This window comes from Pleurodeles waltl, chromosome 7, assembly GCF_031143425.1.
Source record: "Pleurodeles waltl isolate 20211129_DDA chromosome 7, aPleWal1.hap1.20221129, whole genome shotgun sequence".
In the NCBI taxonomy this organism is placed as follows: Eukaryota; Metazoa; Chordata; class Amphibia; order Caudata; family Salamandridae; genus Pleurodeles; species Pleurodeles waltl.
Genome location: NC_090446.1, coordinates 810,966,513 through 810,993,137, shown reverse-complemented (window position 1 = coordinate 810,993,137; position 26,625 = coordinate 810,966,513). Strand labels below are relative to the sequence as shown.

The following is a 26,625-nucleotide window of genomic DNA, read 5'->3' as shown; positions in this document are numbered from 1 at the left end:
CTCCTGTTTCGTTTTTCTATTTCTTGCTCTGGATCTCACTCTGATGTTAAACAGTAAGGGGCAGATTTGTGGAAAGTGGCGCTGCACTGAGTGCAGCGCCACTTTCACTGCGCCCCTTAGCACCCCCTACCGCCACCATGTGTGCACCGTATTTAAAATACGGTGCACCATGGCGCAGGGTAGGGGGCAATAGCATAATTTCTCATGACGCTATTGATGTACTCTGCAGGAGTAGCGCCAAAATGTTGGTGCTTATCCTGCAGAGTTCATAGGGCCCTATTCTAAAGAATGGAAGCCCACTTTTAACACCTGCTCTTGAGCAGGTGTTAAAAGTGCCAAAAAAAATGGCGCAAGGAAATCTCATAGATTTCCTTACGCCATTTTTCCAGCTCCGTTAAGTAGGGAACGCCCCCTTTGCATACATTATGCCTGGAGCAGGCATAATATAGCGCAAAGGGTTAAAGAGTGGCACAATGCATGCATTGCGCCATTCTGTAAATATGGCGCGGGGATTTCGGCCTCGTTGGGCCACATTAACTTCAATAATAATGATGTTAATGTGCCACAAGGTGGCGCTAGGGCATTATAAATATTCCCCTAAGTGCCTGTGGCCCCACTTGCAACTACCAACTGAAATAAAGCACTGGTAAAGGTTTAAGCACGATTCATAGCTTTTCTATAACTGTAGTTATGTCCTACTCCACTTACGTGCAGTTTACTTAAAGATTTGCAAGAGTAGCTAGAAAAAATCCTGTAGAATCACACTACAGCCTGGAGTGAAATACTACTATTTTCAGAAAATGTACAGAGATTCCATTTCTAAGTGCTATGATATGTATATGAATGAATAGATGCTTGTGAATACCCAAAAAGCTAACGTATTATTAGTGAGGGTTGCCTTACAATGCCCTGTGAATGGCTACATATGTAACAACACATACATTCCTTGCTTGTGCTTAATAAATGTATGGCTGGTGTGCATTTCTTACGAGCCACAGTTCTGCACTTACATTATAGTATTAACAATCACATGTAAAGTACACATAGAGACGCTTTTTGAATCAAACCCACCGGTTGCTGGAAAAACTCTTCTTGTGATATGGTTGCTGGTTCTTTGTATACTCTAGAAGAACATGGTGATATGTGATTGATATATTCGGGTGCTAGGGACGATGGCTCTATAATGAAAACTCAAAAATATGGCCCTTTCTTTTAACTATTGCATGGTCGACAAGTTTGTCCTATTCTTGGACAATAATCACCAAATTCTCCCTTGAAAAGTTGACCCAATCCGTTTTGTTTAATGCTTAATTAGATTGATTTGCCAAACGGGTGGAAATACTCTTGTCTACTCAAAACAAAGTCTTAGATCTAAAGTTAGGCCTCCATTGCTCTAGGCATGCCAAAGCCAAAAACACTACACAACCTGATATGGCAACAAGAGAGATCACTCAGTCTTTCTGAAACACAAGGTCTACTGGGAAAAGTCTATGGTGGCATAACAAAGGTTTTAGAGGATCACTAACAATGTCATGTATCATGATTTACTTGGCTGAATTACAACTCTTTTTGTAACGGCCATTGTCAGACTACAACGATTTGCCAGGGGGACCTAAAGAACAGACGTGTTTTGCGGCCATTGACACTGTTTCAACATTGTTCTTGTTATTGTGTTTTGTGACACATTAAATCTGCTGACTGACTCCCGGTTTCGGGCTTATGACTTTGTTTTAGCAGCTGACGAGATAAAGTCCGCGGTTTAACAGAAAGTCTTGGTACCACAGTATATCCAATCTGCTCCTGTTATCTCTAAATCATAATTGTTTCCAAACCGTCTTCAAAGCAATGCATTATCAGACTGGGCATGCAAGCCTGTGGTCTATCAAGTCGAATTTCATTTTCTGTGCCCTCCATAACTAAATGCCTTCGGTCAAAGAAAGAAAGCAAAATCATCTACTTGAATATATTTATATTTTATGCTATGAAATACAACAAATACAAAGCTCACAGTTTCATTGTCTGGCACGAGTCTTACTTATTTTTGAAGTCAGTGTTGCCTAAGCATCTGAAATCCAGTCTCAAATTGTGAACTGTGATGACCATTATGCACAAAGGTGAATTCATTTTGGCAACAACGAATCTGGGTTGCAGAAATTCATGCGGATCGCGGGATGAAAACGTAAGTTCCAGAATGATGGTATAACACTGTGTACGAAGAATTATTCCCCTTCAGGTGAAATGAGTTAATAGTCATCAAGTCCCCTTCCACAGACGCAGGCACAAGTCCAGGGAGCAAAGCTGAGGTCTGTAGTGGTTGACAGGGGTCTATGTCAATGTACTGGTCCAAGCCACAGAGGTGAGCCTGGGTGATAGTAGTGAATGCCAGGCTTTGCAGATAGGAAAGGGCGTTGTACCACGGAGGCTCAGGTCTAAGCCCAAAGAAATGCAGTGGGGTAATGGATGTGTACCCTGAATTATGGCAGTAGAAGCTGAAATTGCTGAGGTGGTACAATTAACTGCACAGAATCAGGGCCAGACTTGAACAGAAAATAAGTTTTGGAGCGCTGGAGCCCCAGAAAATTCCTACTCTCCAGTTTTGGCCTCTACCACCAGCGCTTGTTTGGGGGGCACTGTCACAAAGCTCACTCTCTGGAGGTCGACTGAATCTTTGGACTTGGCAAAGAGTGTAGTAGTCAGGATCATTCAATCACTAAACAATGACATTATACCATAAACAATTTAGACACCATAAACAATTGAACTCTAAATCAAACTCCAAACTGAATACAGTTTCAAAGACAAAATCAATGCAATTTAAATGATGCGCAAAACAAAGTTGTAAAAATACATCAAAAACATAGGCTGACCGAAACGTCTGAAAAGATTTAACATACTAAACATCAACACTGTTAGATACTCCAAAAGAATTATGTAAATTAGCAACAACACAATAAGCATGTTATTAAGAGAATTCAAAGCAGAAGATGGTGACATCAAATTACAGTTTTAACAATCAATTTCTGAGCTGTGCCATTCCTAACATTAACCAGAAATGGGATTTGTATGTGTGGGAACGGGCTAACACATGCGGGCAAAAGCACAACAAAAGAAAGACAAAAATAATTTGGAAAACATCTAACTAGGGCAACTAACTATAAAATTATGCTGATGTAAGTCACTAAGCTAAAAAGGAAACAAGAAATCACCTTTAGTTAGACCTCTACTCATGGGAGAGCAGACAGGATGATTCCACAGAAACGGTCACCTTTTTCCAACATCAAATGACAGCAGCATTAGGACAGTGCAGAACACGAGCTGCACATAGGACAGATCATCAGTTCAGAATTAGTTGGCCTTATAAGAACTGAACCACATAACAGAAATGGTCAGTTAAGACAATGATGAGGAAACTCATCAGGAAACTTAGAGAAGAGAATGTGATAGCAGACTTAAACAGCTTTAAAAAGGAGTAGACTGACTATGACAATATTCTAAAAAGAGCTGGTGATGGACTGACTTCAGTTCCAAAGTTCTTCACTAATTAAAATACACAAAATTAATTCATTGGTTCTTCAGGTGGGCACACTCTGGGCATGCGTTTCAGCATCCAGTCACTGTAGATGGCTCCACCAAATTCTGATACATTTAAGAATCTTCTCAGAAAAAGTGTATTGTCAACTGCATGACTTAATACAGTTCCCCCCAAAATTAAATTTTTTAATGATTTGCTACATGCAGTTCTTTTAACACAATCCAAATTAAACTAAACTAATATTCTTTCACATGAATACTGTGATTTCCTGCTCCATTTGACAGCTAGAACAAATATTGTTACATTATTACATATGAAACATGTCTCTCGACTAAAATACATTAGGACATTCAACGTTACATTAGCAGCCTAGGAAAATATTTCAGGTCTGAGGGAACAGAATAAACAAGTATTTTTCCATTACTGTTTGCAAATGAACCAAGTTAAGAAACCTAAATGCACAGTAATACATTTAATACATTAAGAAAACCTATTACGCACCTTAAAATTCAAATCAAATATGCAAAGCAAATTATTTGTCTAAAACATCATTCATATTATGTCAAAACAGTTTTAAACGTGTATTTTTTTCTACGCACGTAATTCATTAAGAAATCCATTTATTTCAATGTGTGTTTAATTAATATTTAGTTTTTACTCATCATATATTTTATTTCTACTGTTTTTACTCGGAAACAATACTTTCAGGTTAATATTTATTAATAATTCACTCATTTATGAACGCACAATGGTTTCATGTTAAATGTGATGTCAAAATGTGAATTGTAGGCACAAATGTCCACCACAATTTAAACACACACATTTTCATTTCTTCATTATTTTCTTTGTTAGGCTTTTGAAACTGCAGATTTACTAGCTGCCATATGCTACTTTTATGCCACTAATTTATTATTAAAACTTGATCCATCTCATAGGCCTGGGCACCAAAATACAGTGCCCTCCGCTAGTGAATTACATAGCTAAATAAATTTCCAATGTTTGCAAATTGGGTTCGTTTTGAACTTGTAAAGCCACACTTTTTAAGAGTTTTGCCAAGTATAGAAGAGTTAATGGATTAGAACCTGCTGCAGGCAATGTTTGCAGTGATAGAGAAATCAGCAGTAAAAACCAACCCTGGTGTCCAAAAAACAGTCCCACAATCAGAAAAACACAGCCCATACATTAACCTCTCAGACCAGCATTTCGGGCACTGGCAGATTGCCTGGTAGGGCAGTTCGACTCTGCTTAGACTTTATATCCAATTGGCAACAGCAAGACTGGTAAGTTGAAATGAACACTGAACCTCTGTCACCGTAAAACTCAAATTTGCTAAAATGGTGGTCTGTTAACACCCAAGCCATGTGCATCACCCTCTGACCAGGGCCAGCTTTAGCACTGGTGGCGCCCAGTGCAACAGTCTTTTTTGGTGCCTCCTACCCCATGACCACCGCCTCAGATTCCCTCACTACCACCCAGCAAAGTACCCCTCATCTCTCCATAGCCCCCCTTTCACATACTTTCATTTGTTTTAAAGCGCTTCTAAAAGCTGGCTTTACCAATCCACTCAGCTATCCACATAAAATATAGTTCTGTTCTTTGCAGCAGGCATATTAACCCTCTACACTACTTTACGGCGAGTCTAAGCTGCCGCTAGACAAAACCCTCATCTCTCTGCCTAGCAGGAACATTAATCACAAGAGGTAGTTTGACTTTTTAATTGTTTCCTGAGAGTTGGACGCAGAGGGAACTTTTCGACAGGTGCTTTTAAATTGCAAGTTTCTAAATTAAGGCCTTAACACAGCACTCCCGGAGGTCAGCGCCCCCCAATCTATGTCAGCAACTGGTGCGGCCACACCATTCGCACCGCCCTAAGGCCGGCCCTGCCTGTGACCACTTACATAGAGCACCCTGTTGTCATTTAGCAAAAAAAAAAAAAAAAACACATCTTCACACCTTTCAAACCGCTGCTCTTAAGGAAGAAGAGGTTCTTCACACCTTTCATACTGCAGCTCATAAGGAAGAAGATGTTCTTCACACCTTTCATTCTGAAGCTCACAAGGAAGAGGAGTTTCTTCACACCTTTCATACTGCAGCTCATAAGGAAGAAGAGGTTCTTCATACTGCAGCTCATAAGGAAGAAGAGGTTCTTCACACCTTTCATACTGAAGCTCATAAGGAGGAAGAGTTTCTTCACATTTTTCATACTGAAGCAGTTAAGGAAGAAGGGGTTTCACAGTCTGAGGGCCCATCGGTATACCTGATTACGAAAAAGCTCAAGAAGGAAGTAAAAACTCTAAACGCATCTTTTCTGAAATCTCCATACATCCACTCTCCTAATCAGGAATTCCATTAAGGCAATTTGTAGTTTTGGAGCACCCAATTAATTCATTGTATTATTCATTCTTTGATTCAAATTACTATACTTTTTTTTTTAACGAAAACATGATATTCCTGAAAAAAATTAATGAACACAACATTATAATATGGAACATCAAAATGTCAAAATTAAGCAACAGTAACTGAACCCAAAATACTGCTAGAAAATCATTCATGTCACCCCCCCAGTGGCATTATAAATGAGATTCCTTATCACCTCGTATCACATCACCAATCACCTAACTCATCAACCTACCAATTTAAATGAATTTTTCATTCTAAATTTAAATTTATTTGATATATAAATAAAGGAGTATTGCTTCCATTTCTGTGGCATTTATGGCGTATGAGAGGAGACATAAGAGTAACATAAAATATATAAAATCGTTAAAGTATTTTAAGAGTTTTCTCGTTTCCCTTTCCAGCAGCCACAGGCCTTCTGAGAATATGTCAAACATAGTTGTGTAAGACTGAGATATCTCTAACAAATGGGAGTGGACTGGGGCGGAAGAAGGGAAGTTTATAAAGTGCAAGTGAAAGGGAAGGTCTAGCAGCTGCAGAAACCCGGATCTAGTTTATTATTTTGGCCTGTTGCTGTCTGATGAGTAACAGGACTGCCTGAGGCATTTGACAGTATGGGTAAGGCAAAGAGGAAGGGTCTTATTTCTGGTATAGTTTGAAAACTGCTGAAAAGATTGACTGAAAGACGTAGTATTTTGTGCAGGTTGAGCAATTTCTGTCACTTCCACTTGATAACAAGTAGGAAAGGTTTCTGAATACAGAGTGTAATCTAATCATGGCAAACAGAAAGAGATCAAGTTCATGAGTCTGTGATCCCACAATAAAACCAAAATGCAGAAATCATTTGTAAAACCTTTGCAATGGTGTTAACACACAGGTAGAAGTCATATTAGTGCCCAAAACAGCGAGGCCATTCAGTACTTGCCATAAGAAGACTCCGATTATCCAGGGGGTGGATTCATAAATCCTTTTATATGAATGGCTGTGTGTTACTCATTTTTAGGTGAGAATACTCTTGAACGTGAAGGCCAGATTTACCAAACATTTTCCACAAGTTGTCAATATTCAGAGGGATTATTCATGAATTTCGAGGACTAAGACATGCTTACACATGAAAAAAAATGGTTTGTCGATCATGTCCGCCAACCAGTTTATTTCAGTCTTTACGCACTGATCATATATTGGCAATTCTTGAAAATTATTACTGTGCTAATGGCCATAAAGTATCCTTTCTAATTTCCTCCCTTTTTTACAAATCTATTCATGGTCTCTCCTCACCAACTCTCTTGTTTGTTTGATCTTCCTTAGTTGCACATTCTTTTCTACTTTTCATCTATAAAACCAATCAAGCCATCCTTCTAATAATTAAGGCTACTGATTGGATTCTTCCACCTGCTACTCCTCCCTCATGTTGCATAGTCTCTACAACATGTACACATTGTGTGCGTTACGATGGTCTTCATTCTACTTGAGGCCCTAAGCAAATTTATTCCAGAAAGCTGGAAGCAGAGGAAAATACAAGAGATCCAGAATAATGCTGCTTGTTATCGTTTTGACCTAAAGGCCTTAAAGAATACATTCCTCCCTCAAAGAATTCCTTTCCCAGGCTGCTAATGAAGTAACACATTAAATTCAAGATGTATTGCCTCCTCTACAAAGCAGTTTTTGACCTTCCACTTTGATGCCTCAGCAGTGTAGTTAACATTTATCAGCCGGCCGGATGCCTCATGTAGCCTCCAAAAATGTGTGATTATTGCTATCGAAAGCATGAATGTTTTGGAAATAAGTGGTTCCTTTAATATCATTCTGCCCTATTGAACTATGTTCTACTCCATTTCAGATGCTAGCCCATTTGATTGAAGCTCAGTAGGCCTCCAGAGTTTCTCATCTTCTGCCATGCTTAAGAACTTTCAACTCAAGCACCTCCCGCTTCACTTCCTTCATTAGCTTCCCAGTGAGCTGCGCTGACCACAACAATGATCCTAGGTAAATTCCAAAAAGTGATATTGCGATTGGCAACTGGTTTTTGAGAAGGACAATGCTTCAATGAAGGTAACAATGAAGAGAAACAGAAAATCATCGCTACACTGACACAGAAGAATGTGTCCAATCAGGCACAGATGTAGCGATCCTAAAGAACAACTCGATACTAAATTATGTCCTTTCTGGTCACAGCCGAGGCCACGGGAATTATGTAGAAATCGAGAACCAAACTATGCAGCATATTCACCACATCGCCTTGAATGACTAATACTGCTTCGGCTGATCTGACCTCCTGTCACTCTCTGTTGCTTTATTGTCCTTTTATTGAGAGTGTATTCTAAAGTACTGATTTTCTGCTACTGTTCATATGTGGATATGAGCTGCCTATTCCTTTTGTTTTCCAGTTGCTACGTGGTTGCTTTATGATGTTTGTTATCGGGAACACAAGTCGCTCTCTTGGACAGCGCTCTAGTGCCCTTGGGCCAAGTGCGCGCTATACAAAAACACAAATACATAAATAATAAATACTGTGTGGCAAGAAAAGGCTAATCATGTGGCATAATGCTCATCTTTTTTTGTAGTTGTGATAATTTGCTCTTTTGTCATTTCAGTACTCAGTACTTCGCGACTAAAGGTTTCACGTCATTTGTAATAGTTTAACCCCTGGATACTGCAATCAGTAAGTGAAATGTGTGCAGATAACCATTCTAAAGGGTCTTCTGCTATTCAGGATCATATGTTATTCTGATATTTTATGAAACACTTAATCAGTATGAGCTAGAAACATCATTTTTTTAAACTGGAAATTGTGCAGCAAATGGTACATTATGTGGCAACAGTACTAACTCCCTATTTGTGCGCAGAATCCTGCTGCTGCAGATCCACATAATTCCAGAGGCCACGGGCATAGCACCTTTCCAGAAAATTATTTCATGCTTACATTCTGCAGTTCTAGAGTTGGAGAATCATCTACAGAATATACCAATCTAATTTATTGCTGCCCCCTCACTAATAGTGGAAAAACTGCGTGGCAAAGTCAAAAAGAAGCAGACCCCAAACTTACATCTTCCCATCCAGCGGATCAAAGGTTTTAGGTACACGTTTCCAATCCTAATTCAAACCTTAAGAAGTAGGTGTTACCCCCAAACCCTTTGACTGGGAAACATCCTTTGCCACACCTCTTAGCAGAAGATCAGAGGGTATGCCATCATATATGGTGCTACCATGGTAAATGTATCCTTGCTGGCTAAAAGCAGCATCTTTCAAATATGTTCGCTAATCAAAGGCATACCTTATCTCATTTAAGCTCAAGGCCTACGTTACAAAACGTCATGTAATGTGATGTCATGTTGCATTATATAGCCTTTGGTAAAAGCCATGGTATCTGATGAGCGCTCGGTCGACGCCTGGACATTTTGGTGCTGACTGATGCGTAGACACTTTAGCATGCTGGGACAATGTTTCTCCTCACCTCTGCTAGGGCTTGTGTTATCCTCTTCAGAGAGCTGAAGCGCTCATAAGGTGAGGTGAGCCACCTAGTGGTGGTGGTGCCAAATTACAACAAAAGCTCTGAAAAGGGTAATTCTGCCAGCATTGGAAGAACCGTCCAATATGCTAAATTCTATATTATGTGGATCGCTTACAACTCTCACAATGTACCGGCTTGTTGAAATGTCTTTGGTTCTGCCTCTCTCCATGTCTGTGAATCAATATGGATGTGCATATTTTCACTGGAAAGGCAGTTTTCCCTCTGTGATTCTGAGTAATAGCTTGGACTAACAGAAGACTAAGGGGCATATTTACGAGGAACTGGTGCATTGGCTTCGATGCACCAGTTTCTTTGCGCCGCACTAAGCCCCCCCCTAACGACACCATGGTAGCATTGTATTTACAATACAGCCCACCATGGCCATGATAGCACTATAGCGTAAACGTTTTGAAGCTATTGTGGTGCTTTGCTGGACTAGCACCAAAACTGTTGGCTCTAATCCAGCAAAGCCCAGGAAGGCCCACAGGATAGAGCACTAGTGTCAGTTTAATGCCTGCCCTGAGCAGGCGTTAAATAATGATTCTAGAATGGTGCTGTGAAATCTTGTAAATTTCACTGCACCATTTTTTTGGGCTTTCCTGCAGAGGAACACCTCCCTTGCATACATTATACCTGGCGCAGGTATAATGGGGTGCAAGGGTTAACAAAGTGGCGCAATGCTACCATTGCACCACTTTGTAAATACGGTACAGGGTGTGGGCCCGTCTAGGGCCGACGTAGCGTAAAAACAATTAGGCTATAGCGGCGATAAGGGGCCCAAGGGACTTGTAAATATGCCCCTAAATGTTGGCATTCTTAAATGGACTAATCTTATAATGTTGGATCAACAACTGAATATATGGAATCACTGGAGAGTTGTGTGTAAGGCCAGGGAGAGGTGGTGGGGGAATGATGTAAATTATATACTTTGTAGAAATATTTGTAGGATGTGTTCGAACCTGTATAAGCCATGGCCTTGATGTACATCAACTGAAAACACCTAACCAGTATATATATGTTTTTACTGTGGCCTTCGCTTTCTCCAAACAGCTGCTGCAGAGTTATTGCATACACTGCACTGCAGGGTTACAACAGATCACAGCCACTGAGGCCAAAGGTTTTCCTTGGCAGCTGGCTTAAATATAAGTGAATTACTGCAGCGACATCATTATCTAGAGATAACAAACTCTAAAGTTTCACTTGTTTACAGGCGTGATAATCACTTGGCCCCGCTTGGATCCCCAGTGTGGAGAAACCCTGTGATTATTTTTCGTTTACATCCAAATGCTCTCCTGACCTTCCCAGGGATTATGGATGTGTTGTTTTTGTGTTGAGCTGATCTTCTAGTCTCTTGCACCATTTAGTTGTCAAAAACATTTTCTCAAAGGCAAGTGAGAGCATGAGAGAAAGAAGAGAAAGGCACATTTTATTAACTCTATAGGCCATATAAGAATACTGTATTTCACATCCAAATCGAACTGTTATTTGCATGGGAGGACGTGTTCCTCATTAAAAGTGGCCACCAGGTCACTTTCTGTGATAAGAAAGGAGGTAAGCAGACTAGCTTTTATTTGTTTTCACTCACACCTGTTGCACCTCTTTCCAGTCCCACCCCCACCCAACTCCAGTCTGTTCCACTGCAACCCAACCCAACTCACTCAATCCAATCCACCCACCCCACTCCAAATCACCTTAATCCACCCTACACCAATACAATTCACCCCACTACAATCCACCCCACCCTGATCCAGTCCAATCCACCATCATCTGCCCCACTCAAATCCAGTCCACTCCACACCACTGCAATCCAATTCAATCCAAACCAATCCAATCCAAACCACCACAATCCAATCCACAACAATCAAATCCACGCCACGTCAATCAACCCCACTCCAATCGAATCCACCCCAATCCAATCCCTCCTCTGTAGTCCAGCCCACCACCCCACCTCAATCCACTCCACTCCACCTCAAACCTATCCACACCACTGTAATCCATTCCACCCCAATCCTCCCCGCTCCAATCTCCCCCACTCCAATCCACTCTGCTCCATTTCACCGAACACCAGTCCATCTCACTCCAATCCACCCCATTTAATCCATTTCACCCTACTCAATCCATTTCACCCTACTCAATCCATTTCACCCCACTTCAATCCATGACACCTCAATGCAATCCACCCCACTCCTATCCACCCTACTCCAATACACTCCACTCCAACCCAACCTACCCAATCCAATCCAAACCACCCCACTCCAATTAAACCAACTCTAAACCACCCCACTCCAAACTCTAATCCTATCCACCCACTGCCATCCAATCCACTCACCCCAATCAATTGAATCTACGCACCCAAATCCATTCCACTTCAATCCACCACACCCCATTTCAATCTCCTACTCCAATCCAATCCACTCTATCCAGTCCACCCACCCAATCCACCCAAGTCTATCCCAGTCCAATCCACCCCACACCCTCAATCCACTCCAACCCACTCCACCCTATCCCACACCACTCCACTCCACTCTACGACGCTGCACACCACAACACTTTCTGCTGCTGAACCACTGAACTCTTATCCTCTCTGCTCAGCTCTATGACACTCTAATCCCCGTACTCCACTCTAAAACACTCTACTCTAACAAATTCACCCTACGACACTCTACTCTCCCACTCTACACCATGACACTCCACTCCACTAGCAGCAGCCACACTGGTGTACAACATGGCAAAAACACATTGCCAAAGCTAATAGCTCTGCCAACGCTTTCATTTATTTGTATCAGTCTTAGAAAAAAAAAAGCAGATATATGATTCACTGTTCGACCACCATTCCTGCAGTAAACACTGATTGGGTCCCTGATACCTCAGTGCGAGCAGTGGTAATAAGCAAAAACACGATTTACGCTCTTTTTTACTTTTTGAATGGATTTGTGTTTAACAGAATATCACTGACCTCCTTAAGATTAGAACAAGAAGTCAGGTAATATGGAACCATTAAGTCCTATGAAAATAAATAACCCGATAAAAGATATATAATAGTCAATAAGTTAGAAGCAATAATTCATAATATATTCAACACATAATGGCATTTGAAATTAGGAATTTTAACATCATTTTATATTTGTTTGAGTACTTTGGAAACAAGATAGCAATGTAATCCTCTCATTTGAAAGAGGGAAGTATTTTACATCCAGGTTCCTCGAGAAACACAACATATGGCATTACCAAGTCCACCTGTGAATACACACTCAGGCACAATGTTGAGAAAATAGTTGTAAACTACAAAATATATAAGATGCACTCTCTCAGATGTGTAAGTTACACCTTTTAGGCCTATTCAAAAAACCTATGTGTGATTTACACATGTATGAGGAAAGTGGTTTAAGTAAATAGTGTTCCCATACCAGTTTTCCTGACCCTCTGAGTATTCACTTCAAGGGTTAGGAATCGTCAAAATGTATAATATCTCAAATTTAATTTCCTATGTTCTTTTTATTTTATAATATTGTACCTTACTTGCCAGCACCCATGCTCCCTCGAAAAATCGGTGTAATTTGGACACTTTCCAAATCTTTCAGAAATGCTTACCTCTTGAGTCAATGTGTATAAATAGCAATTAAGTTAAAACCGAGAGGGTGTAAAATAAACTTGCATGGGTTTTCCCTGGCCCCGACTCCAACGCACCCCTAAGAGCTTTTATTGATGTGAGTGCACAGGGGTTATTCTGACAAAGAGAGAATCTATTTATAACCCTCCTGATTGTCAGTGCTTGTCCAACCAGCGGCAACGTCCGTGGAACATGTCACCAAGTACTCTAGACTGTGATGAGAATTATAATTCATGAATATGGGATGTAGCAAGAAAGGCATGAGGCTTATCTGACATTTTCTTTATTAAGAATTAAAGAACAGGTATAAAGTTGGCACATCTTAAATGCAGTAGAAATACATTGCAGGAATTCCAGACTGATTTATTGCAACATGAGGAAAGTGCATCTTAAATTACATTTAAAGAAGAAACTTGATAGAAAACTAGAGGTGTCACTATAACAATAACAAGCATTGGCAACCCCAATAGGGTTTTGTGTTGGCCGATGACATTGTGGCTTAGCTAATGCTTGTTTTGACGTGGTTTTCGTAGAACATTAATGCTGGGTGAGCTGCTGAGGCTTCGCCAATCTATATGAACATGGTTGCATAAAAGCAAAAATATATTTTTGCCTTCATAAATCACACATTGATGTTGTAATCCTTGGAACTGAAGGTAGCTATGTGTTCGGATGGAGTACTTGTGGAAGAGCAGAATGCAGTCACTCACAGTGAAATTGACCAAAGGCTGAAGTTGGCTGACCCATGTGTATGGCTTAGAGGGTGGAAGAAAAAATTGAATGACACAACAGACCATTGGATAGAGTTTTTGCTGAAAGCCACTAAACATAAGGACATATGTGTATCTTTTGTAAAAGCAAATAATCTAGGCTAATGCCAGACCCAAAACTGAGATCATACAAGAATCCCAAAATGTTCAAAGTTTACAAATGCTGCCTCTTCAGTTGTAAAACTGCAGTTTCAGAAATATGTTGTAATGCTTGTTGAGCAAGGACCAGCAGAATAGATGACAAATTCAGAAATGAGATACCGTCTCCTGAGACCACAATCCCTGAACATTGATGGCCATAATGCAAAACAAAGTTGTGTGCTGAAGTTGTATAGTCAACAGGAAGTATATCTCTAACCTTCATGATTATTGTGGCTTATCAGGTTTTACGCTCAAACCAGTTTCTGATCGCTATAGAGCTAACAAATAACTTCTCTGTTGGTCATAATTTCCACATTTAAAAATAAAATGTTTTTCAAAACTGGAAAATGCTGCTGGGCTATTGGATGATGAAATAGGATCATGATCGGAACCATTGTCCCTTCAGTAAACAGAAATATACCAGAAACACCACTCACTGCCCCCTTATCCATTCACTCGCTGCACTATGGCAGCTTTGTGAAACCGATAGCAGATCCTAAAAAACCCCAATACCTGTGATTATGTTTTTCACCACACATCAATAGGACAAGAGATGAGACTACGCCCAACCACTTTCATTGTTGGTTCTCTTCTTTGGGTTAGAGTTCGAGAGAAGGCTGAAAGCACAAAGATAGGATAAAAAGGTCCCCTAACAGCTGCCATCCACACATAAACATACCCCAAATGCAACAGTCTCCCTGCTACATGCATGCTGTACTTTGACTTTGCAAGCAGACACAGTAATATATAGTGTCTGCTGCCATGATCACCACGTGCACATATAGCCCTGTAGCGGGGATTAAATAAAACACTAACCCACATTTTTAAAGAGATTGGGCGCTCATGGGCCATTTTAAAGAGATGGTCTGGGCACTCATGGGCAATAATAAACCAATGTTACACAGAGGTATCACTTCACAACAGACAAAGGCACAGTTGTGCTCACTGAGCTACTGGATTCAAGCTAGCCTGGCTGATGAAGGGTGATATGCTGAAACCGGTCCCAGGATGCTTGTCCCTGGTCCAGGGAGGACCTGGCCTGGCAGTTTGGGTTGGACTGTTCCCATGGGGTACAGGGTCAAGGCTGATTTGCATATGGCTGGGTCCAAACTGGGGTGGCATGATGAGCAAAAGAACAACGGATTAAACCCAGATCTGTGACTAGGGGTGTGTTTGAAATGTTTCAGCACTCCGTCTATCATCCTTTTTGTGATGCTAAAGTCACCTTAAGTGGGAAAGGTATGCTCAGACGTGGGTCCCGTGCTCACTGTGCCACTGGATTCAAGCTAGCCTGGCTGATGAAGGTAATACCCTGAAACTGGTCCCAGGATGCTTGTTTCTGGTATCGGGAGGACCTGGCCTGGCCTGGCAGTTCGGGCTGGATTGTTCCCATGGGGAGCAGGTTCAAGACTGATTTGCATATGGCTGGGTCCAAACTGGGGTGGCACTGTGAGCAAAAGAACAATGGATTATACTGAGATCTGTGACTGGGGTGGGTGTTTAAAAAGTTTCAGCACTCCGTCCATCATCCTTTTGTGTTACTACAGTTGTTAAAATCACAGCACAGGCATGAGAGTGGCTTCTCCTTGTTGCAGGAAAGGACGTTTGCCCAGGCTCAAAGATCATAGAAAACATAACAACATTCATGATTTTTTAAGAACCCTGCCTTTGCATGCTCAGTAAAGATATCAACGAGTACACTTAAATTCCACAGTAAACCTGCCAGATTCAGAGTGTGCACATTGTGCGGTTATGAATGAATTTGATTAATTGCACAGAATCTAGGACTCAGGTCAGAGACAAGTATTCCACGGAAGACAGCAAGCCAATTTTTCTGGGATACCGACATCATACAAAATCTCAATAGAAGTCAAAGAGATACTATGTCAGATTTGAATCTCTGCATCTTTTCCAGACTGACTTACTCCTTTCCGTAAGGTTCCAATGGTATGTCCCTGCTCAAACACCTCTATGTACAACTATGAATATAACTGTACACTCCAGGTGTCCAATCATCACTGACTGGCTGTGTTGTCCCTCTGTGTGCAGCACTCTATATACTCAGGCCATGTGCCCAACACATGATCATTAATGTTAAGAAACACTACGTGGTTCTGCGGAGCAGGTTCGAGCATGTTGCATCTCATATCCAGCCCAAAAGAATAAACAGTATACATAATAGCACAGTTGCCATACTGCAAATGGTTTGAGATATTTTAATGTCAATAAAGTCACTTTAACAATGTAAAGTAACAATTATAACTTGCTTTATCAGTCCAGTTCTTGCGTCACACTCCATCTTAGGTTTTGCATTGTCCCCAGTATAAGTGGAATTACAATGCAGACATCATGGGAAGAAAATCTCAGATCCTGGGAGCATCAACTTTCCCAGAGCTGGGCACTTAGGCACTCAGCTAGGTAGTAAAAGACCACAATAACTGGAGTGCAGTGGACACCATTGTGAAATATATAGACTAAATGGAAGGCTGAGGCAATGGAGTACCACACTTCAACACACTAGAAGGAAAAATACATACTCAAGATTTGGTGGTGCTAGAGTCGTGAGGGCCAGCCCTCCTAATCTTCAAAACAGGAGAAAACTCCTTACATCAGAGACATTGCTCTTTGTGACTCTGCATTGTGATTTCCTTGTTGCCTACAACAAAATCATAGAAGAAAAAAATAAATTATTTTATTGAAAAAATATGAATAAAGAAATCATGTTATTAAGACGGTGATTCTGGAAGTCTGTGCCTTGTACAGTTTGAATTACATTATATGTTAATTGTGATGCTATAATATTTAATTTCATGTGGTTGCAGAGTCACAAAGAACAACTACAAATATTACTTGGAATTCACACTTATTTGACAAGGCAACCCTACACAGGGCGCCGCTACCAAAGTAGGTTCAAAACTAAATGCACCCATCACAAATTCTTTGCTCAGAATACCATGTGAAAAAGATGTCCAGATTTATATGTATAGAGTATGTAGCCTATGCTGGTGTCCTATGGAGGCTATATTACTAACAGGAGCTCAATCCCTTACTGAATCTCATCGGGTGATAGTAGAGTTTGCGGACTCAGAAGGTATATAAAGGTGGACATCTATCCAAAAGCCTGGTGCTGTGTTGGCTCTATTTCCACATCAGATGTCTACATGGTTCATTAGAAGACTTATGAAGGTGTATGGGATGCACTATATTCGCCATTAAGTGCCTCTTGTCAAAATTGTTATCAGTTATGAAGTCTGGTTTAGCAATTCACCTGGACCTTTATTCGTGATATAATGTACTATTTTGGATTTGGTACACATTGGAGTATTTTATGCTGCTCTAACATATCTGGTACATATTCACTCTGCTCTCCCGTCATAGGACAACTTAAATAGTTGGAAGATATTTCCGCTATTGCCTCCTTATAAATGGGATCTGTGCTGGTATGTAATAACTTTCCTATTATCTGGACTCTTTATTCTCTGATGCATTTCAACTCTGCGCTCTCAGTTCTAAGGTTGAAGTCATAGATAAGGCAGCATTGATACACGGTGTCGAACGGCACTGAAATGTTGAGTTTGGTCCACGACTGATACGGACCTCACATCTTAGTATCACTAGTATAGTTGAGGCCACAGATTCCACACTTCTAATTGGTGGAAAGCAGGCTTGTCCTGGGCCTATAAATCATTGCCTTCAATTAAATTGATGTATCTGCTCCATTACTTCACGGTGGCGTATTTTGGTTGATAATGCCTTACGGAACTATGCCTTACAGTTGTTTGAATCTTTTGAACTAACTGTTTTTATAGAGGGTGTATTAATTGCCTTTCTGATAATGATATACACTGTTATAGTTCAAACAGGAATTCAGGAAATTCAGAAAGGATAAAGAAAGGAAACACATTTCTTGAAGACCGCAAATATTAGTGCATATTTTTCGAAGAGCCAGATCATTTGTAGAGTGATAAATGACTGCAACAGGGTGGGGCCTGACTGCAGTTTCTTGAACTTATGTTGGTACTCGACGTTTCAGCCCATGTGGGAGTATGTTAGCTTGTTGGAAGTTCTGTTTTTTGCTATATTGTATTACGCTATAGCATTCTAAGTCGCTTTTGCAGAAATAGTTTTTCGTTTACCAGCATTGGTGTTCCATGTGTTCTATATGAATGGTAGGGGTCATTTCTAGATATCAATTTAAATAAATTTTTGTTTTCTTTTTTATTCACTTTTTATGGTGGCATAAGTGATTCACGGACCTTCATTTTGTAGGGCTTGATGATACTGTCAACAAATTATGTTCAAGTGTATTGTTGAGCACTTTAACTTTAACTGCAATATTTTTAATGTACACCCGTTTGTCATTTTACAATGTTTTGCCTAATGTGTTTTTATAGAATTTGTTTCCTAAGTCTACCTTCAATGTGGTGAAACTGTCTTTGCCCGTCTCTGCCACGTTGCGAATAACTGAGTGACTTATATTTTCTTCTAATGGTATATGTGTACTTATCAGGTGGAGCTCATAGCTCTGTGATCTGGCCATGTGATTCAAAAGGAGGATGCTTTTCTGGCACATTTCTCTATTCTCCAGAAATCAAATTTCAGATGTGTCCGATCAATATGTTGTCCCACTAACCAACTCACACAAATGCAAAGCCTCCAAGCTAGTCACAAGATGTCTGGGATTGATAGACCTGGTTCAATAAACCACAAATTAAAGTTGTGTGGAAAAGAGAGACCTTTTTAGTTTTGTGATAAATTCCCCACCAGATCTGACAGTGCATTTCCAAATATGGTGTTTGGTGGTGATGGTCTGGAGACAACTAGAAAATGTTCAATGAGGTGAGGACAGAATATACATTGGACTAATAGAAATTCAGATTTAGATTGACTATCCTTTGTAGGTCTTTCAAGGAAATTAGTTTTTTGTCACATTTGTACCTTTCTGTGATGAGGTGCAACTTTTATTCTGACATCAGTCTGGGGGGGGGATAAATCTAATACACAACCCATAATCAGATTGCTAAAGTTGAAGATTTGTCTGGTGGCTGAACCAGTATTTAGCAAGATCCCTGCTACTGTGAACTTTTCAATTGTTGATATGTGTTTTAATGTTAGGCTTCTTTGGCATGCAGCAATTTGGGACAGAGTTAAGTTGATGTGGATTTGGGAAAAGTGGATATTTGATTAACAGTAGTTTGTCAAGTACCACGACATGAGCCTGCACATCATTTTTGATGGTATGCTTCCAGTTTCCTCTGACAGAGTTAGAGGGATGGATTCATGATTTTTGAGAAAGCAGTACCATCTGTCATCCTTGCACTTACTCAGATGGACTTCCCTTTGGCACATTGCTAGCTGGCCCATTGGAAACACAGCATGCTTCCTCATATCATGTTTACAACACTGGGTAAACCCTACACCCAACTGCAACCTGCACACTTTTGGCTCTGTCATCAGGGTGCAGTAATGAGCTATCTCCCAGCTAAGCAGATCAGTGTTCTTCTCAGTGCCCGGATACAATTCTGCTTGAGTTTCCAAACTAAGGTTTCAAACTGATTGGATATCTCCTTTTGCAAACTCAATTTGTTGGATTAAAGATACATTTACAAAGGTTTCTACAGAAATTCAGCTATGTCTCCTAAATCGAATACCAATATATAAAACACTAAAATCAAACTACTACCCAGGAAATGTCCTGGAATATGGAAAACATGTTCAGAAACTGATTAACTGATCAGAATGATGTCGAAAGGAGGATCCTCAGTAAGGGTCCTGCGAACAATCCATAATGGATGCTAGGCTTCATGTCCTCAAATCAAAGTCAGCTTGTATTTTTCGTGACCTATCAAAAAATGATGGAAGAACTGGTCTGACACTGCTGCAACAGAGCTCTGTCCAATTACTTTCCTGGTCCTCTTTTTGAGTGTACTAAAATATTGAGATAGCTCTTTCACTGCCAGTCCTACAGACAGCAAAGGCAAGAACTGTTAAGTGACACCAATCTAGCATGCACTCAAAGCCTGGCGGTGCAAAAACGACCTTGTTATTCGAGGATAATTTGCATACTTTGGTACTTCAACAGCTCTTGTGTTGCTGTCTAGCTGCATTTCACCTAAAATCCTAAATAATTCATGAAATTCTTGCTCTAGACTTGATTTGCACTGCTTGCAATCAAGACAGACAGACCAAAGACATATAAAGTAATAGGAAAATTATCCAACAATGTTCTAGAATGTTCTAGGTCGAACTATTTTAACACATGCAGTTATTAAACTAAAATGACTGTCAATGTTTACTCAAGATAGGCACTCCATGTGGGAAGGCGCCAGAAAAGACATACATCAAATATTCAATTACAGGTTGGTGTTCTGCATTTAACACACCTTCGTCAGCTCTGAAAAATGATTGAGAAATATTGATTGAGATGAGCAGGGTGCTATGTTGCAGCTCAAATTTCTAATAGGCTCCACTATCTCAAGAGACCGACCAACTTTCCAAATAACATTTTTTTCTTTCGATGGACTTCCTTGCACAGAGACTAGGATTTTGCTAGACGATGCCTTTCTTTTGTGAACCTCATCATCCCCATCAAAATAAAATGTTCCCTAGCACATAAAATGGCATGCTTACATTTGAATAGTTTGTTTTGAGCAATCTCCCAAGACAAAAGGGACAGTCCTCTTCTTGAACTGTCCATCTCAAGTTGTGTGAAGTACAACTTAGTTGATATTATGCTGACTAAACGTGAGTGGACTTGAGGTGGGTTGGTATGAAAAGTTGTTGTAAATCATTTTCTCCAGTTAATGAGTTCTCTAAATAGGCTCCATTTATGAGGGTTTCCTTAGCATCACCAACAAAGGAAATCAATGCTTTGTCTTGAAAAACTGTGTGCACTCGATCAGAGCAAGGAAACCCATGAGTTATCTCAAACTCAATGGTTCCGAAAGTGAAGTGCCATCTTTTAACCCCAAACAAAGCAATAGTCCCTAAACCCCCTCTTGCCAATCTTCAATTTTTAGGTTTAACCTGCAGTGTGCTTGCAAAATCTCCTGTAAACAAAAGAAAAGCTTAAAAGGGGCTTACAGCCCACCTACTACTTACCATTACTTACAATTGTTGGCTTCCACATCACACTTGTTTTCATCCTTTTTATTGGTCAGAGCGTCTCCTCGCTCAGTTTCCTCCTGGGGCTTCATGTGTGCCCTGCTATGGAACATGGACCAAGTACAGATTCCGTGCGGCCAGTGACCTTCCACTGGCCGCAGACTCCTGCAGGTACTCTTTTTTCACTTTTTAACATGCACTCATATGGAGTTCATATCTCTACAGTCTGGCTCCCTCCACCCCTCTCCTGCTGTTACTGCTTCTTCGTTTTGCTTTCCTGACCCTCCTCCTGCTGTCGCTCTTTCCCATTCCCTGCCCCCGCCCTTAAGGCTTGTGGTAAAATAAATAAAGACTATTTTCGACTGGATAGTCTGGTTGCATTTTCAGTATTGTATGATCGAGTTATTTAATATGTTCTGTACAGAACACACTACAAACTGAAGTACTATCTCCCAGTGCCACATTTGCCAAAAATAGTGGGAACTGCCATATTCGATTCAGTTTAAGTCGAGCTTTCCCATTAAGATCAAAGTGTGATTCTCGGCGCCGAGGATCACATTTTTCGGCTGAATAGGGAAGCTGGGCCTAGCACACAGTTTAAAGCAAAGATAAGATTGTGCTGCAGTCACAATTTTGAAATTCCACAGTGCACCAAGTTCAAGATTCTCAGAAAGCACACCACCATGACCTTCTGCAATGGACTGTAGAATGTAAAAGATAAAAGCATTGTGTCTGAGATGTTATCAATTTTAGTCAGTTCGCACCCACACTCACTATGCCTGGATAGTGCAACATGGCTTAAGGTAAACAGAAGCCAGCATTGACCGTGTCATAGCCTTTATTTTCTTCCTTTAAACCATGTGTTCGTGCTGCTGTGCAATATGTAATAAAATTGACAACACCAACAGATCGTGCATAGGCACAACCTGTTGGCTTGGCCAATGTTTTTGGGGAAAATGATCACTCGCATCTACAAAACCAAAAAGCCTAGGCAACAGTAATTCCATGGTACATAATTATCAAACTGATTAAGTAAACAATACCACTCAGTGTTTCCCTCTTCTCACTTCCCAGTTGACAAACTGATAGAGGTTGAAATTCCCAACATAACGATACAACTTATTCCTAAGTCAGCAGAACAAATGTCCACATCTCTTGTCTCATTTTGGTCAATAGTCCTTCAGCCAAATTAGTGGCTAGGAAAATTCGCTGGACAATGCAATTTGCTCACAATTAACAACGAATTCAACTTCATTACCCATACATCACTCACAAATGTTTTCATGGAGAAGTCTCGAAACGTACCAGAAATAGTATAAGACAACGTACGGTAGACCAGTCTCATAGAAAAACATCCTCTTCACATTACCACTCCAAATGGTGTTCAAACTCGACTTCCACATTTCAAGTTAAAAAAGGCCACCAGGCCTGCAAATAAAATCTGAGGATATTACACTACGAAGTTCAGTAACTCAAAAGATGAAACATGCCCGTTTGCAGATATCCACGCTAGGCCAAGAACATGGTCCTCACAAAGAAAATTAAAATGCATCTGTTCTGACTTCCTGCCTCTTTACCTACAGGCAGGAGTTGCCTAGAGGTGATGCTAGGCAAATCTTGTCACTCCTTCATTTGAAGTTATCTAACAACTCTTGCGTGAGCTACTTTTAGAAGAATACTACTGAGCATAATGAGTGTTTTTAAATAGGTAGCCACAGTAATGCTAAAGAAAAGCATAGTGAGGATTAACCAACTATTGCATGGTGATTTATACTTGGTGCGTATGAAAGATGGAGTATGGCAGTCATTTGACCATCTAGATGGGCTGCTTCAGACACAGATGAGAAAAATCACAGGTGGATCCTACACAATAGCCTGCATTGACTCAGGAAACCGTATATTTGTTTGTTGAAATATAATTAACACATCTCAGTCTGATAAGACTAGAATATATCCCACCCTGAAATGAAATGTGTAACAAGAAATTACTATAATATACTCCAACCTGACATATATATCCCCTTTTAGGGCAATACATTATATGGTTCCAGGAAATGTGATATTGTATTGTATTGTACTGTAATTGGGTTTTATATACTGCTTGCTATCTTTTATGAGTCGTCAAAGCACCTTGCAATGGGTAGCAAACTATTCTGGAACTCAAGACTAGTAGCTAATCCAGTGATTAATATGGCACCTGATATCACTGCAGACTGAGAGGGCAGGCCTTATGGCTCTATCCAAGCTTCTGCTTCTACTAGTCATTATTACGCCTGGTTTGGACAAGGTTGTAATGTTCTTCATATTGAATGCATTCATATATGTTTAAGGTCAATCATCTACCACAAAGAGCTGTGTTCCTCCAAACAGTTAAGTGTAATAAATGCTTTTCAATTCGGATTCAATTTCAATAATATCCTTGTTTAAGAAACTGCACTAAGAATTCTGGCACAGATGTTTTTCTAACATTAAACCCAAAATAATCAGATCTGAAACTCACAAGCCACCTCTTTAAACTGGAGGATCATGAACGTGGCCATTTGCAGAGGCGGTGCATAAACATGAATTCCGCATTCTACAGTGTGCAGTGTTAGTGTGTGGTTTTCTGTAATAGCTGACATTTCAGAGTACATAACCGCTGTAACCACCATGTGTTTCCAGCTTCAGAAAGCACTGTGAGGTGAGAAGGCGCCCATCACGTGCTGCACTCACATCCAAATACAGCACAGCGGTCTCTGACTGCAGCCACACGCAGCCCTCACAGCCACTGAATAACTTTAATCACCTATCAGAGCAGGGGGATGAGCCCTCTTCCGGGGGTCAGAGATTCTAACGTGGATGTAGCCAGGAAGCAAATAGCTCTGACACTTGCCCACATTTCTTATAAACCCAGAGTCTAACTGGCTCGCTTTGCACCAAGGAAGTGAAACTCTACTCTAGATACAAAGTTAGATAATTTCTTCTAAAGTTGTAAAAAAGCAGAAGTTTCATTTAGTGTGCCAGTTATGGGGCCAGTAGACTTTAGTCATAATGATGATTTGCCCACTTTAATACATTATGGGACCCTAGACACCTCAGTCTATCCCTGTAATCTAATTTCTGCTAATTTGGAGGGAAAAGCGATTTGAAATAACTGCCTGTGCAATGCACTATAAAAAAAAAACCTTGACAGCAGGGATTTGAATACCAGAAGAGAGACATGTAAGTTTCTTATCTTTACTTGTTCTCTACCTTCTGTCTTGCTAAGCACACACTAAGCACTGTTGGCTTCCAGTGGTCTTAACTGGCAAAAATGGCATGACAGGAACTGGAATGCTTACATGGGAGCAGGAAAGTTCAGCATTGGGGGCATCGTGTTAATGAAGCGGTAATTACCCGCATTAGCTGACACTTGCCATATTTGTAAAATTTTTAGCACTCTAGAGTCTATTGTGCTTTTTTTGTATGAACTGTCAAATGATGAAAAATGATGCAATGACATTCTGAGGTTGGTACTCCCTGTTTTGCCTGCTTGTCACCAAGGTGAACCTGGCGGGGCTGAGCCTTGGAAAGACACCAGTGAGAGGAACATCTTATCCTCCCCATATCCCAAAGATGCTCACCACAGATGTGTGATCCACCACAACTCGCCAAACCCATACAAATTATTTAAAGGCATGAAGCCCCTGAACACCTAAGGACATCATGTACTCTATACATATCTCTGGGGTGAAAAGCAAATTCTACTCCTAGATCTCAAGGTGGGGAACAGTTTAGTACACGTGTAACAATTCTGTATTTATATAATGAGCAGGGCTGAGGGCAAGCAACATGCACGCCAAGTTTCTTGGCAGGAGGTAGGAAACAAGCAAAGGTGAGTGTGCCCAATTTTCACACCGAAAGAGAGGCAGAGCATTCCATATTTTTGTTAAAATGGGAAGCTGTGTTAGTTCCCATTTGCTCTCCAACCTTCATCGCCTCCAGGTGGACAGCCACATATAAAGTGAAATCACAGTCAGCGGACATATAATACTGAGCAAGACATGGGATCAATTATTTGTTAACTGTGATGTGCTGCTAAGTGTACCAGGTAACTTCCTGTCACTAGAACCGCCATGTCACAAGTCCTGCGTCTACTTTTGACAACCCATGTAATCTCGTAGTAGTGCAAGGCTTTCAAACATAAACAAAGACATCTGGTCCCAAAAAGGCACCGGTTAGTTCAAGGAAACACCAGGGCTGGGAAATAGCTCTCTAATGACAAAAAACAAAGCGCCCTGAAGAGGAGTCATTATGTAACATGACAAGAATTACAAAGAAGCAGCAGTTCAGCGCTATCCGTCTTTTGCGTCTATAGGATTAAATGATGACTGACCTGACAGGCGCTTCTCTCTCGCACTCTTCCAGAATATATCCCAAGCCTTGTTGGTGGAGTCCTTGATGTGCTCACTGAAGGAGCGCCTGAGCCGAGACTTCCCCCGGTGCGCCATCCCTGCCCCTAAATCCACGGGTTCGCGTTCTCCCATCCAGACCCAGCCGCTGCCTAGGTGCCAGGGCTGGTGAGAGCCAAGTACCGTAAGAGCTCGAAGCACGCTCCTTGCAGCCCGAGTGCCGAACTGACTGGCAGAGCACTCCCGGGGTCTGTCGACACGCCTTTCTCCTCACAGCAAAAGACGCAGGACAGAGAAATAGCAACGCTCCCTGCAAGCAACTCTGGGGTCAGGCCAGGCGGGGAGGAAATAGCAGCCCACTCGGGTCCCCCCTGCCTCGCAGCACAACAGAGCCCTGCATCTCGCCTGACACATTTTATAAACACGCTCATTCCCCCAGCATGCGAAGCAATAAATACAGAGCCATCCAGCCGCTGAGATGAAGCAACGAGTCCTTCCTGCCATTCCTACGTCCTCAACGAATAACGTGACGCACGATAAGGCGCATTTCACGGATGCTTCTAAAACACTCATTGAGCCTTGTTCAGTCTCTAGCCTGAATTTACTGATAATGTTTGTATCCTGCTGTTGTATATAGTCTCAGCCTTATAGCGCCGATATTTCACAGCCAAACATACACTAAATTAAATGGCTAATGCGTGCGGAGGAGTAAAAGACCTTGAGCCAAAGACCGGAGCCGCATGAGTTTGTAGTGGAGACAAGTTTGCTGCAGGTCTATGAGACAAGGCAGTGAGTTCAATTACACTCAACCCAAGTGCGGCCAACGATGATACAACTCATGCCGACTACCCACCTGATTAGCTAGATCGCACCGGGACTATATAATGCATCTGGCTCTGTACATTTTGTGGTTCATTCCACATCAGGGCCCCATTGCACAGGAAACCGAACTAATGTGCGCGGCGGAGCAATACTAGGCAGACGCCAGTTGCTCAGCATCACAACTGCCTGTTGGACTAACGTGGATCTGTGGCTTTCATCCCAGGATCCTGCCATAAGATCTCTCGCTGTTTTGGTATGTGACATCCTTTTTAGGGAGCTTCAAATGGTTCCTTTCTGCTCCAATAAGTATTCGGAAGCTGAGTAGCGCGACGTGGCCATACACTAGTGGCGTAATATTAACCCCCGCA

General features: G+C 41.1%; 1 protein-coding gene across 1 annotated transcript in view; it reads right to left on the bottom strand.

Annotated features, from left to right (window-relative positions):
* LOC138245616 (rho GTPase-activating protein 7-like) overlaps positions 1–25,958 on the bottom strand; it is a 685,827-nt gene extending 659,869 nt beyond the window's left edge. The window contains exon 1 of the mRNA XM_069199346.1: positions 25,420–25,958. Coding sequence (XP_069055447.1) covers positions 25,420–25,570 — 151 coding nt within the window. The 5' untranslated portion in view covers positions 25,571–25,958. The remainder of the gene's footprint in view (positions 1–25,419) is intronic.
* Between the last annotated feature and the right edge of the window lie 667 nt (positions 25,959–26,625).